Raw genomic sequence first — 14076 nt, forward strand, 5'->3', positions numbered from 1 at the left:
TCAAGTCTGCCGCTGAAAGGGCAAATTCACTGTCACCGTGGCTTCTCTTGGCTCCGGCAGCGGCCTGTTAATCATTTCGCACTCGTTCTGCCGTATGTTCTCCTCGTGCATCTGCGACACCTCGGTGGAGCCTGCCTCGAAGCCGGGCACGGTGTTCGCCACGTGGACCACGTGGACCTTATTCCTGCCATTTTTACTCAGGATGCAGCTGAACACTTTCTTGAAGCCCTTGCGAAAGTGCTTGGAAACCAGCGCGTACACGATGGGGTTGACGCAGGAGTTGGCATAGGCCATGCAGTGGGAGAGGAGCCTGAACGCGTACGTGGTCTGATTGAAAGGGAAGTCTCCGTAGAGGTAGCACAGGATCACCACGTGGTACGGCAGCCAGCATATGCAGAAAAGCACGGTGACAATGATGATCATTTTGGTGACTTTGCGCTTGGCCCTCTTGGATTCCGACATGCCGTCCAGCGGGTCGACGGCCGTCCACAGGTACTTGATGGTTCGAGTGTAAGAGAGGCTCACGATGAGCACGGGGATGACATAGCCAAACAGGAAGGTGCACGTGTCCAGCACTTTGCGGTTCTGCTCCTCCCAGCCGGGGATGCACACGGTGCTGTTGGCGTAGTCAATCAGGTCATAGTAGCTGAGATACGGACCAGCAAAGACCAGAGAGAGGCCCCAGATGATCACCATGGCAACCACTGCATTGCAAGGGGTTCGTAGCTCCCTTGAGCGGAGTGGGTAGCGGATGGCCAGATATCTGTGAAAAAAAAAACAATAATGGCAGAATCCAGACCACATGGTAATTAGTGGATGTGCTGAATCAGAGCGGTGCAATTTTCTTTTTCAGGCCGAAAGAGAATAATTATTCAGCTGAGTCCAACATTAAAAATGCAGATTAATGTATGAATTTTTCACCTAAAACTATCAACAAATGTTCACACAATGCTGACTTAGGGCCAATTCCAATTCCTATCTTAACCCTCAAGCTCAACCCTTAATCTTAACTGGCCCTCAAAACCAAGTGTTGTTTAGTCACTTAGAAATGGGACACCCCTTAAATGCAGATACGTCTTCAGACTGTAGGGGGCAGAATAACACGAAAGCTGCGTCCAGTCTGTCAACTCCAAACAGAAGAAGAAGAAGAACACATTTACGTCACAATTATTTATTACGATCTGTTTTTCAGTCAAGTTATTAGGTTGTCAGTTAGTTATAAGATGATACTCATACAAATACCACAACCACAGACATATTCAGCTGACAGTTACCACACACCACGGCTTATTGAAAAGTAAACCATAGCAAACGATCGCGTGTCCGCACCGGCCGGCTATTGACAAAAGATCGTAAAATAAAAATAAATGTTACACAACAATAACGTCAGTAATCCATAATATGGGCCTAAACTAAGATAATACAATGGTTTTCATCAGTTTTATATCTCTATTAACAGAGAAAATACTTAATTTGTAGCGTACTCGTTTCGCTGCTTTCGGCGCCATCTTTGTTACGTCAATACACATTCTGGGTAGCCCTTGCTCCCAAGGGTGGTCTCGGAAAATCTCTATATTGAGGGCGATACAGCCCTTAAACTTGCCCCTCAACTTAATTTTTCTGAGAATCAGGACAGAACTTGCACTAGAGGGAGCGCGCATTTTTGAGATTGAGGGTTAAGATTGAGGGTTAAGATTGAGGGTTAAGCAAGGAATTGGAATTCACCTCCAAGTCTGGTCTATGCACATTATTTTTGCGTGTGATTTATTTTATGCCAACACAAATGGAGGCAACAGCAACGTTGCGATAATAATAATAATACTAAAGCCAGACAGCTGAAAACAGGCTGAAGTACGACCGCAAACCAAACCCCAAACTCCCAAAAGTTACAAACTGAAGCTTTACATTTATTAGACAATAATCTGTTGCAGATTTCAGCTTCAAACGCATTTGAGGTCACAGCAGACATATGAAGCCACTCATTAGCCTGTTCAAATACATTATTTTCAATTTATATGCAAATCGATAATGTGAGTAAGTAAATATAATTATCGGTTGAATGTGTTAATTAATTCAGCGAGGCTACACCTCGCCTGTTGGTTAAAAACAGCTCTGCCTGAATGGCCCCTAAAAAAATAAACCACATAACAGTCATCCATCCATCGTGAAAACCAAACACTGACACCATGTTATATTGAAGATATCAAACTAATAACTCCTCAGGAAATCTTTACTAACATTATCAATCATGTTGGAATTAAGCAGTGTTTCCTTCACTTCAATTCACTGCACGTTTTACTCTGTATCTCTGTGCACATGATAAATAAAATTCATTATTAGGCCATAAGTGGTTACAGGACAGGTGTGGGTAAGTGTTATAAGAGCGGTAAAGAACAATAACATGGACAGACAATACAGAGCATAATACAATACACTGATCATTTATACACGTTCTTATTGGTTAAACTGATGCTTTATTTACTAATCCTAACCCTGCATGGGAGCAGATGTGCCGTCGGTGAAGTGGCTTCGACTTAGACAGTCTGCTCATTTGATTTGAGACGCAGTAAACGAAGCTGAGATTAAATTTTGAAAACTGAAAATGAATAAATGAATCCCCCACGATAAAACGTTTCCACCGTGGAGAACGAGTGAAAATGTGATTATTTCTCGGTTCCTCTTTACATAAAGTGAGCAATAGAATGAAGGGAATAGCTCCGTTACCTCCACTCACTGACTACACTGACAATCAGCATGGCTCACCGTGCTGAATCATAACCATTCACCCTGCAGCTGTCTGTAGGTTTTATTGAATAATAAAACACCTCAGGGAAATATGTTGCAATGACTGCACTATCCGTAGTGGGCGCGTTATCCTCCAGGCTTTTATCGAGGCTGTGGTCTTACGTACGGTGTTTCATTAAATGATCACAACAGCCTCGCTGAGCACAAATCTACCTTGTGTGCCGAGGTTTTAATGCTCTTGAGCAGGGAGGCAGTGAAGGTGCGAATTCCAGCACACACTCACACACACTTTGCACATCTTTTTTACACTTTTACTAACAAAGTCTGACACCATATCACTGGTTTTCCTACCCAGCGTGCTCACCTTTCAAACCTGACAGCTGCGTTTTTCAATCCCGACCCTTTACGAGTTAATGCTCAGCAAATCCGTGTTCGCTCTGCTCCGGCAAACTCTCTAAAGACAAAGAAAACCGCCACTCTATGAGTCTATGACACCTCACTGAAATGAGGCCAACGAGGCTTACGTTCAATATGTAACCAATATGTAAGAGCCTGTACTTGTCAAACGTAACGGCTCAAAAGCTTTGTGATTAGTTATCAGATTTATACCAAAACATCAGCTCATAGACAATCTGTTATTGTCAAACAAGACAAGTTGAAAGAGCTGAATGAAAACGTCTGTAGATCTCACACGGATCAAATCTCTGTGGCTTTTTCGCTCAAACGTGAATCGCTGTTTACATAATGTGCAACATCGGCTTCAACACAAACACATGTTCCATCATTTCAGCTGCTCATTGCATGATTGCATGTGTCCTGCATCATCTTTTGTTTTATGTATTTATTTATGTTTTTACTCTGATTTCAGATGCATCGCCTCACAACTCGCTGTTGTGACTGATCAGTATCAGTGCACATGAACGCCATAATTAGTAGCAATGATGAGCAATAGTTTTGTTTTTGGTGGATGTGAATATTTTTCAGTACACAGTATATATAGTATATACATATAGTACACACATATAGTATGATGTAGCGGTGGGAATCACGGGGTACCTCACAATATGATACACGACACATGGTCCAGGATACCAATAATATCATGATTCATTCCTGCACTCAGGAATTGATATGTTTTATGCCAAGACAGATGGAGGCAACAGACAGCTGAAAACAGGTTGGAGTGTGACTGAAAAACAAATAGAAGCGTCCAAGAAAAGTTTCAGAAGTGAATTCTAACGCTCGAAAAAAAAAATTTCTTCAGCTGTTTTTCCAGCTGTGGAAAAAGGTTGATGCAGCCATCGGGCACAGCCCAAATCTCACCTACCAAGTAACAGTACTGATCAGTCAAAACCTTAGCCAGCCTGAACCCGGACTTTTCCATTCCAATTTGAACCACACCATGATGGAAACATGGTGTTAGCGTACAAATAATGTCACTTAACATATATCGGATTTCTGCCAATAAACCCTCCTTTTTACAATGGCCCTTTATTGCAAACACCAGCCAGGCAAGCGTTAAGAAATAGATCAAATACTCTTTGGTTTAAACACAGTCAGTGTTAGCAGAGGGCGTCTGCAACAGAGGATACCAATTCTGTCCATATTGACTGAGCTAATAACAAGAGTAACGGTGGCTTAGAGTTCACTCTGTGAAGGATATCAGATGTAGACTTTGATAATGAGTTGCTGTCACCACATAAGATATTCACTTATAGCTTCAGTTTCTCTGGGAGGTCTGAAGCTCTTATTCTAAAACTCCAGAAGTGAAGAAGCCTCTCGGACAGATGAGAGGTGAAACGTCTTCAAAACCTACCTCAAGCAAGTCCAAAAAGTCACCGATCACTGAATTTGACTGGCATAAAATTATGATTTTGCAAAGCCAACAACACCAAAACTACTGGTGACTTAAGACTTTTGCGCAGTACTTCAGGCACGTTCACCGTACAAACCATTGTGTAGTGAATCACAAACCTGTCAACAGAGACGGCAGCGAGTGTGAAGCTGCTGGCGTACATGGTGAGGTTGATGAAGAAGTGCACCACTTTGCACATGAACGAGCCAAACACCCATCCCTCCAGGGAGTAGATGGTGGCTTGGAAGGGGACGCAAAAGATGATGAAGAAGAAGTCGGCCACACTCAGGTTGAGTATGAAGAGGTTGGTCGTGTTGTATCCGACCTGTCCGCTCCGCAGCAGCACAGCCAGCACCAGGCTGTTGCCGATGGTGCCCAACAGGAAGATGAGGGAGAAAACGACCGACACGATGACGCTGGTGGGGTTCAGCTGGTAGCTTTCAGAGACATTGGCCTGTCCTGCTGGTCTGCTGAAATCCTCAAAATCAGACATGTTGCAATCCTGGAATGGGAAAAAACAGACATGTCAATAAAATTCTTATCTCCTGGAGTTGTTTTACCAAGTCTGAGTGTAAATCTGGAAGAATATTGGTAGATAGATTTTTTTCTTCTTCTTTAAATCTGAAAATAAAATGAAACTGCACAAGAAACGTCTTTTTTCCCAGTAATGGCTATGGAAAATAAAACAGACCAAAGTCAATCCTTGAAGAGAGTCAGTCCACCACGGAGCCGACTATTCTAGGACATCTAGGCACGTGTGTTGTAAGGGCGTCAGGGGTTTTTCTAGGAAAACTTCACTATGGAGAGAACACGGCGAGGGAGCAGAGGCGGGTTGGTGCGGAGCAGAGCATTTGAAAATTTTAGGTAAAATGGGGCATTCTGAGGCTTTTTGAAGGACCATTATGGTGACTTGGTGACTGAAGTAAGGGCAAGTAACTCAAATGGGCATGTTACTACAGACGCAGAACATTACAGAACTTGGTAGCAGCTGGGGGAACACATGAACAAGAAATGTCTTTATTGGCAAGAGCAATAATAACTAGGGATGCACTGAAAATCAGGAAACAGTGACCAAAATGGAAAAACCGAAATAAGTTATTATGCCAATTATGTACTTTTTTTTTTTTTTTCTAATTTTGTTGTTATGGCAGGGACTCTGTGTATTTACCTCACTAAAGTCAAGGCATTGCAATTATAGTATATGATATTATAGAGTGTGCACTGCACCTGCACTGTGGCTTCTCTCTCTGCTGCGTTGTGCACCGCTGCTGCGCTTCTCCTCCAAACGATCTTTCCGTATCCAGTACAGACTGGATCATTTCTCTACATGCAGTTTTTGGCCACATTCTTACATATGTCACCTTTAACAACTCTTAACAGTGCACTTTTCATTGTTTTCACTCCATGGTCTCAATCTTTTTGTAGAAGACGCTTTAGTTTAGCTGTAATTAAGGGAATAACCGATAAATCAGATGAGCTGATGTCTTTAGTTAACGGTGAGCAGCACCGATGTGTGGTGTCTGTCACTAGGCAACCGTGACAGCAGCATGTGCACAGAGGACCGGAGCATGCGTAGATCCTGACACGACAAGTTTGCTGGCCTTACTATTCCCTGTGTTTTATTTTCATCTTTATCTTTAGTGTTGATGTTGATGTGTGTGTGACAGACATGTGGATTGGATATTTAAGGAAATATGGAACAAACCAAAACATTTAATTGCCAAAAATACGATTCTGTATCTTAGGGGACGGGTGGCAACCCTAGTTTGAATGCATGTTAAAAGTCAGATTTTAGTCTGACTAAGACAATAATTTGGTTTTCTTACTGTCATGCAAACTTGTTAGTCTGACTAAAATCGAACTATTCTTAGTCAGACTAAGATACCTGGATAATGCGATTCATAGTCCGATTATTCCTGCATGTATACGCTTACCCTGGATTTCCACTGGACGCGGAACGGCCGCGGAACGGCAGCGGCGCGGTCGCCGTTGCAAATCGCTTCCATTCTAATCAATGAGAGCATTCCCACCGGCCGCGCTGCGGAGCGTCTCAGCAGCGGCCCAGAAGCGGCTCGCCGCGCCGCAGCGCTATCGATAGGAATCAGTTCTATTTTTTCCGTTGCCGCTGCTGAACCTCGTAAATTTCAACGAAGCAGATCGCACCAGACAGGAAAAGCGACACAGAATCAAAGTAAAACATTTCCGCATCAACATTACGTCGTCACCGCTGCTGTCAGGTAAACAGTCAATTATCAGAGCGTCTCGGAGAGTCATAATGTACGACGAGAGACTGATTGTTGAAGTGGAGAAACATAATTTAAAAATAAAATAATTTATGACACCAGATCAACAGTTCTTCCACGTCGGAGAATGAAAAGAAGCTGTGTTGTTGTTGTTTACTTTATACACACAGTCTATCGCTGGATCTCGCGAACTCGCGTCCGATCGAGATTATCGAGCGATCTTCCGTGAATACCGCCGGCTCCCAAGGCTCCGCGCCGCTGCCGTAACGCGCCCGGTGGGGATTGCCGCTGGGGAGAGGACGAAGCAGAACCGCGCCGCTGCTGTTCCGCGGCCGTTCCGCGTCCAGTGGAAATCCAGGGTTAGTCGGACTAGAGACACAATGTATAAACTACAGTACTGTGGCTGGAAAAGAACAACAACGCGATTGTGTCGAACAAAAGCTATGGAGAAGGCCTACTTTTGGACTAATGAAGAGACGAGTTTGCCTGTCTTATTCAGACTTAGCTTCATTAAACTGCGAATACGAACAAATCAGAAAAAAAGGATCAAACACTAATTAGACTGTGGAGGAACCTGCGGGGGATGAAGAAATCTGACATCCTTTGTGGTATATGAAGGCCAATCTGAAATGTGCTGCTTAGGCATTGGTGGCCTGCACTGGTACTATGGTTATAACATAAAAATAAATAAAGCTCACTCAGGGGGAGATTTTAATGACCAAGTTGATCTTTGTAAAATTTCAAATTAAATAAAACAAAATAGGTGCCAATCCTTGATGGTCCAAAAAGATTTTTCTTCCAATTAACACCTCCTCAATTCATCACATACTAATAAGACCATAGCCTGAAGGCTTTTCTTAATTAGCACTCAATTTAAAGGTTTAAATAACCATCAGTAGAAATGTTATATGGTAACTCAGTGCTCACACCGTACATTACATTTGCTGTCAGAGAGAGAAAAAAAACTTTAATGTTTAATGCTTTGCTGCCATCGAATTATAATAGCTTACAGTACAGTGTTGAAGATATTCATATAAATGGACGGAGCCGCTGAGCGCCGTCATCTTATTAGATTCAGTGAATGATAGAGAAAAGAGCAGGAAAACCATCTCTTGTATTTTTCCAGTCAGAATCACAGCAGAATGAGTCTTTGACTGTGATGAGCAATTTCTGACCTGTGTCAGTGTTTTACTGGAGCTTCTGACGTGATGTAATTTCACAGAGTGATGTCACTCTGGTCCTTTTCCATTCCTTTTTTTTAAGTCGAGTCTTTCTTTTTACTGTCATTTGGCTGAATGGTGAATGATGTAAAAATTGGGGCTTGAAAGTAAAGAGCTGGTCTTGAGGGTGAAGTTGGTGAGTCAGAATGAAGACTCACACACACATACAGGCTTGTATGGCTATTCTTGTGAGGACACTGCACTGACTTCCACTTGTTTGGACAGCCTGAACAAAGCATTATCCATAAGCACAACCATGACCCAAACCACAGTTCAAATCTCAGTCCTAAACTTCACCAGTTCCTCAGAAATAAGGTTCTGCCTCATGAGAGGACAACCTTATCTTTAACCTTAACGATAAGTAGTTAATGCCTTACCCTTAAATGTTACCTGTAGGCTTAACCAGTTCCTCAGAAATGAGGCTCTGCCTCGTGAAGACCAGGCTTGGTTCCCCATGAGGACGACTGGTCCCGACATGGTCAGTGTTAATGCCAGAAAAAGTCATAAAAATGACCATGACTTCAGAGGACATTACATTGAATTACATTCAATTCCCGGAGACTTACTCCAGCTAACTTTAACTATTACTGGCCTTAATCTAACCCTAACCTCAGCCCAATTCATGTTATGGAGACTTGATTTTTGTCCCCATAATGAAGACAAGTCCCCATTATGTGACTGTGTAAAAAGATTTAGGTCCCCACAACATAAGGTATACCAGGTATGTTTGTGCAGCATTCGTAGTGAGGACCCTCATAGACATAATGTATTTCCCTACCCTTTACCTAACTTTAACTTAAACCCAATTCTAATTCTAACCCTAACCATAAACCAGGTATTAACCCTGAAAAAGCTATTTAAAGTTGTGAGGACCAGACAAAATGTCCTCGCTCTATATGGTTTATACAACATTTGGTCCTCACAAAGCTACAGATACAAGAAAACACACATATTGGACTCAGCTAGTCATCTATTCCATTAAAGTTCAACCTTGAATACATTTGTATCGCATGTCCTTGGTCCAACTTTGCAAACTTTTGCAGCGTTTTTTCACAAGAACTGGTTTGCGTCTATTCCATGAAGTTCGACATAAATATTATTGTCAATAAGAAATATTAGAGAATGTTAAAAAAAAAAAAAAATACAGTTCTAGGAGACTGGCTTTGATGAGAATTTAAACGTCTTTATTTTCTGCAATACATTTCCAGTGCGTAGCTTCTGTAATTATACCACTTCTTATTCTTCTTATAATAATAAAAATAATATTCATAATTATAACTAGGGCTACAAGCAGCACTGAATGGCCCCCTCACCCTTCCCATGCACAACCGGGTGTGGAGTGACAGCAATTACAATTGCATGACCCTAGAGAGAAGTCACCAATAAATTGTTAGGTCAGAGTTCAACTCATCCTTGAAAGCTTTATGTAAATGAAACCGTGGACCGAAAAAAAGGATGACAAAGTAGGTGGAGTAAGCCTGCTGTGTGCTACTGCCACAAACAGACTTTTGGCCACTACCACGGTTGCCGTAGTAACGTGCATATCAAAATAAGGCAAGGGCAGGCTCTGTCAGTTGACACCATTGCGGTGCCACTACTACTGAAGTACGCGGAGAAAACCTAACTGCTGTAAGGCAACAGTGCTAGCCACGGGGTCGTACCTATGTTCCCCGGGTCCTATGTTCCCCGTTTTCCCCACTTTGTATGTGACAGGGGAACATGGGACCCTTTTTTTGAAAAAGGGAAGGGTTAGGGTTAGGGTTAGAGAAAGGGTCCTATGTTCCCCGGTCACATACAAATCGGGGGAACATAGGACTCGGGGAACATAGGACCCGGTGAACATAGGTACGGTCCCCTAGCCACTACTACACCGTTATTATTATCGTTATCTGTGTCTATCAGGGTGTGGGGTTGGAGTGATGGAGTGAGGAGGTAGGGTCTGCTGTGTACTTGTATGAAAAGTGCGATATGAATAAAATATAATTGATTATTATCAGACCCGATTGGAACAGGGGTCTTTCTGCATTCTTTCTGAGTTTCCATGTTCTCCCGTGTGTGTGGGGATTTTCTCCGGTTTCCTCCCCCAATCCAAAAACATGCAGATTTGGGGATTAGGTCCAATTCAACACGCTAAATTGAACATCGGTGTGAGTGTGTGAGAGTGGATGGTTGTTTGTCTCTATGTGTCCCCCCCCCGACCCCTTGACCCTCATTTCATTGGATAAAGCAGTAGAAGATGAGTGAGTGATTGGTGATTATTATTATTATTACTAAAAGCTATTAATGGCAGCAGCTTTTAGACCCACAATTTCTGCTGTTAACTTTGAACAACCAATTTCCTCTTGTTATCGTGGAGAGTGTTTTTTTTTTTTTTTTTTTAATAATGAGTTCTGATGCAGCTGAACCAGCATCCAGAAGCTTTGAAGCACCAAGATAATGATGAGCAGCTAAAAGCAGATTTGGTTCAATTATCAGCTCTTGTATTAAAAAAAAAAAGAAAAAAAAAGAAGTACATTTCAAAGATACACTTTTATCAACAACTGATATTAATGTTGAGACAAGAATCTGTGTGATATCACCTTCAAGCAGTGGGTTTTACTTTTAGAAACAGGACTGATTTCACAGCCAGGATAAGGAGTGGTTATAGAACCACTTTAATCCATACTTTAATCTATACTTATCGTCTCCATCTGTGACACATATTTTGTGTTGTGGCAGACTCATAAAGTCAGGCTACCAAAACAAAAATGCTTTACCTCTTAACTTCTCTGCAGGAAGCAGTTTTAATGAATGTAACTAATTGTTCTATGTTAATGAACACATTAGCATGCAGCATGAGTAATGACTGCCTTATATCTATGACAGCACAAATGCGATGGCTTGTAAAACATATGGAGCTGAATGGATTTCGCAGCAATGAGGAGCTCAGAGTGCAACGGAGCTATACTTGATTAGAATGTATTGTCAGGTAAAGAACTAAATCACACTTATGTTGAAGTAAAAAACAATGTCAATCGATATTTATACATACAGGTGTGTATGTGACGAGTGAATTTTAGCATTGCTGCAATATTTCAAATCATCCCTGTGGTTTTTAACGCCTCCACTCCTTAAACCTCAGGAGCAATTCATCTCGTAATCAATTATTTAACACGATTAAACTTTTAATATCAGAATGTGAACTCTGCTGCACGTCTGTCTGCATAATCAGAGTCACGACGAAGAGCAAACTGAAGAGGGCCTATATATCGAGGACAGTGTTAAGTGGACATAATAGATGAGATGGGTTCTTACAAGCCTTGCAAAGAAGCACAGTTTCAGCGTCAGCTGGATGTTGCTGCAGCAGAGGAATTTTTCTTATTGCTTTGTTCCCAGAAGCATCTTTCTCTCTTCCTCAGATTTTCACCCACCATGAATCCACCATGAATCTGTGACTGTTATGGGACATCAAGGCTATGGCTCAACATGTGCAGAGGAGTCGGGGGGGATTAGAGGAAACGGTTATGAGCTGCTCGGTAATAAAGTCAGGGACCTGACAGGTTGTGCAATTCTCAGACTTTGGCTGAACTCTGCGTGACGGGTGTGAGGGTATAATTAGACATTTCAGCAATTGCAAACCAGCAGAGCCAGTAGAGGAGGAGGAATGTGATGTGGATGCAGAAGCTGAAGCAGACTCTGTGGCATAAACAATCATCATTTTGACAGGAGAGGCTTCGACGTGTTAACTAACCCTCGCAGGCGAACAGTGCACACGGTTCAGGCAGCAACACACACATATAGCACCACATTCAGCATGTTTATCCATCAGCAACAGAGCTTCAGAGAAGTGCACATGACAATCAGATTCCTCCCTCTGCTTTGTGATTAACAGACAAACTTTACTGCAATAACAATTCTGCATTTCCTGTAAAATAAAGAAAAAAAAGAAAATGCAGACTGCATATTCTCTTTCTGCACAAACAGCAGGATCGGCATGCAGATCAGACAGATGCACAGTGATTTACCTACCGGGCTGTTGATGGCTTGACAGCATCTAAAGGCTGCAGCGCTTGGCTCAGATCAGGAACAACACACCCGGCCAACCGGCTCCGTGGAGATGCACATACTCTTTAAACTGATGCCTGTGTCCATCCACAGCATCCAATCTGCTTGTGTTGCTGGTATCTCACTCTATCCTCCTCCCCCCCCTCCTCCTCCTCCACTACCCCACCCCTCTCCCCCCACTGAGGGCTCCTCCTCCACACTCTCTTCAAGTCTCACTGCAGAATAGGGTTGCACAGAGTGAAGGTATGGAGGGAGACTGCAGCGCCAGGACAATCTGTTCACAGCCGGTGCATAATGAGAAAGCTTGGGCAACAAATAACCTTTAAGGGACATCGATCGTCCCTTTTAAAGAGTCTGCTCGTATGCCCAAACATCAGACTGTGTCTGTGAGGAGGTGACCTGTGCATTTACATTAATCTTTAACAAGGCTTGTTGAATGTAATGAGAGGAACTGGCAGGAGGAAGCACGTAGCACAATTCAATTTAAACAATCAATTCAGGCTGGCTAAAGGGAGGGTTGCTCCCATAGGTGCAAGAAAAAATAATATAGTCTGTGTACACACTTAGAGCTTTAATTTGACGGTAATGAAAGTTCAGCGTCAGCTTTTTCAAAATTAAAGAGGGCAGATGACATCACTACGGATGGATCCAATATTACCTATTGTCTCTTTATGAACCCCTGGGTCGTTACAGTCACAGGAAGACACGCTTCAAACCACACAACCGCTATTGATTTTTACATTGTTTGCCCAATCATACATTATTTCTAGCCATTTACACTGATTTTTGTTCATTTATTTTATTGTGACAACCACTTAGAGCCAGGCTCATGCTTTTTGTAGCATGCATAGGGGACTGCTATAGGTTACGCGTGATGTTCTGTCATCCACCCATTTCTGCATTGGTCCCTGTGCAAATGAATCTGAGCAAACCTCCAGTTTGACTGGGAGAAATTGACTTCAGCCCTGTCTCTGACCGCCAAAAAGTCTTCATAAACAAAGGATTATTATCTTATTCACTATCATAAGTAGACAAGCTACTAGATCTCGCAGATCTTTCATTCCCACAACTGTAAGACAACTCAATGTTATGTATTTTATTACATAGGATAATAGCCTGTATAAATGTACGCATTTTTTTAGGGATGCACCGATTGCCATTTTTGGGGCTGATTCCGATTTTTCAAGAAGTTTGACCTGCCGATACCGATTTTAGCCGATTCCGATTAAATTTTTTTTTTAATTGCTCAAAAATTATATTCGAATATTCCCTCTTAAAAAACACAGATATTCAAATATATTCTCATAGTATTTGCATCGTGCATCTGGTGTGCGTTGCATCCGCTGCATCTGGGGGCTTTCAATCAGCCAGGCTGACAGGCGATGACAGCATGACGTCAATAACAGGACAAACAAATACAACGAGACATTACGACCTGTATATGTAGTTTATTTAACGTTAAACATATTTCACAACATATTACCTACACAAAAAGAAGTAAATGAACTAATGACCAAGAGCGCAGACCTCACTCTCCTGCCCCGTGCCAACAATCTCTGCGCACACTGGTTTAAAACAAACAAATTCTGAGTGCTGATCAAAAGTTTTGTGCAAGTGATTTAAGGTCCCGACCCTTGTCCCAAATATAACAGGCTTCATTCAGTGATTGAAACAAAGCAGAGCAGCGCCGCGGCTGCGCGGATGTTCAAATACACCGGTATGGCGGTATATTAAAAAATCATATCATAACGAAAATAAAAACGGTATTCGGTGTGAACCGGTATACCACCCAGCCCTACACTCTACTACATGTGGGTGTAGCCGCGTGCACGTGTGTTGCTGATGCTGCGCGATGCGGGTGCATTTGACCGGCTTATTAAAAGCTGGCCGCCGTGAAAATCGGCCGGTTCCGGTCACTGGCCGAGCAATCGGTGCATCCCTAATTTTTTTCTACTTATGTTTGGCACTT

General features: G+C 42.5%; 1 protein-coding gene across 1 annotated transcript; it reads right to left on the reverse strand.

Annotated features, from left to right (window-relative positions):
• galr2b (galanin receptor 2b) lies at positions 1–12203 on the reverse strand (the record flags this gene model as incomplete). Its single annotated transcript, XM_083896990.1, is given in 6 exon segments — positions 1–763; positions 4720–5095; positions 5098–5102; positions 12072–12144; positions 12147–12188; positions 12191–12203. Coding segments are annotated over 6 exon segments (1272 nt in total).
• Positions 12204–14076: the final 1873 nt, after the last annotated feature.

Source organism: Microchirus variegatus (genome assembly GCF_963457635.1).
Source record: "Microchirus variegatus genome assembly, chromosome: 10".
In the NCBI taxonomy this organism is placed as follows: domain Eukaryota; kingdom Metazoa; phylum Chordata; class Actinopteri; order Pleuronectiformes; family Soleidae; genus Microchirus; species Microchirus variegatus.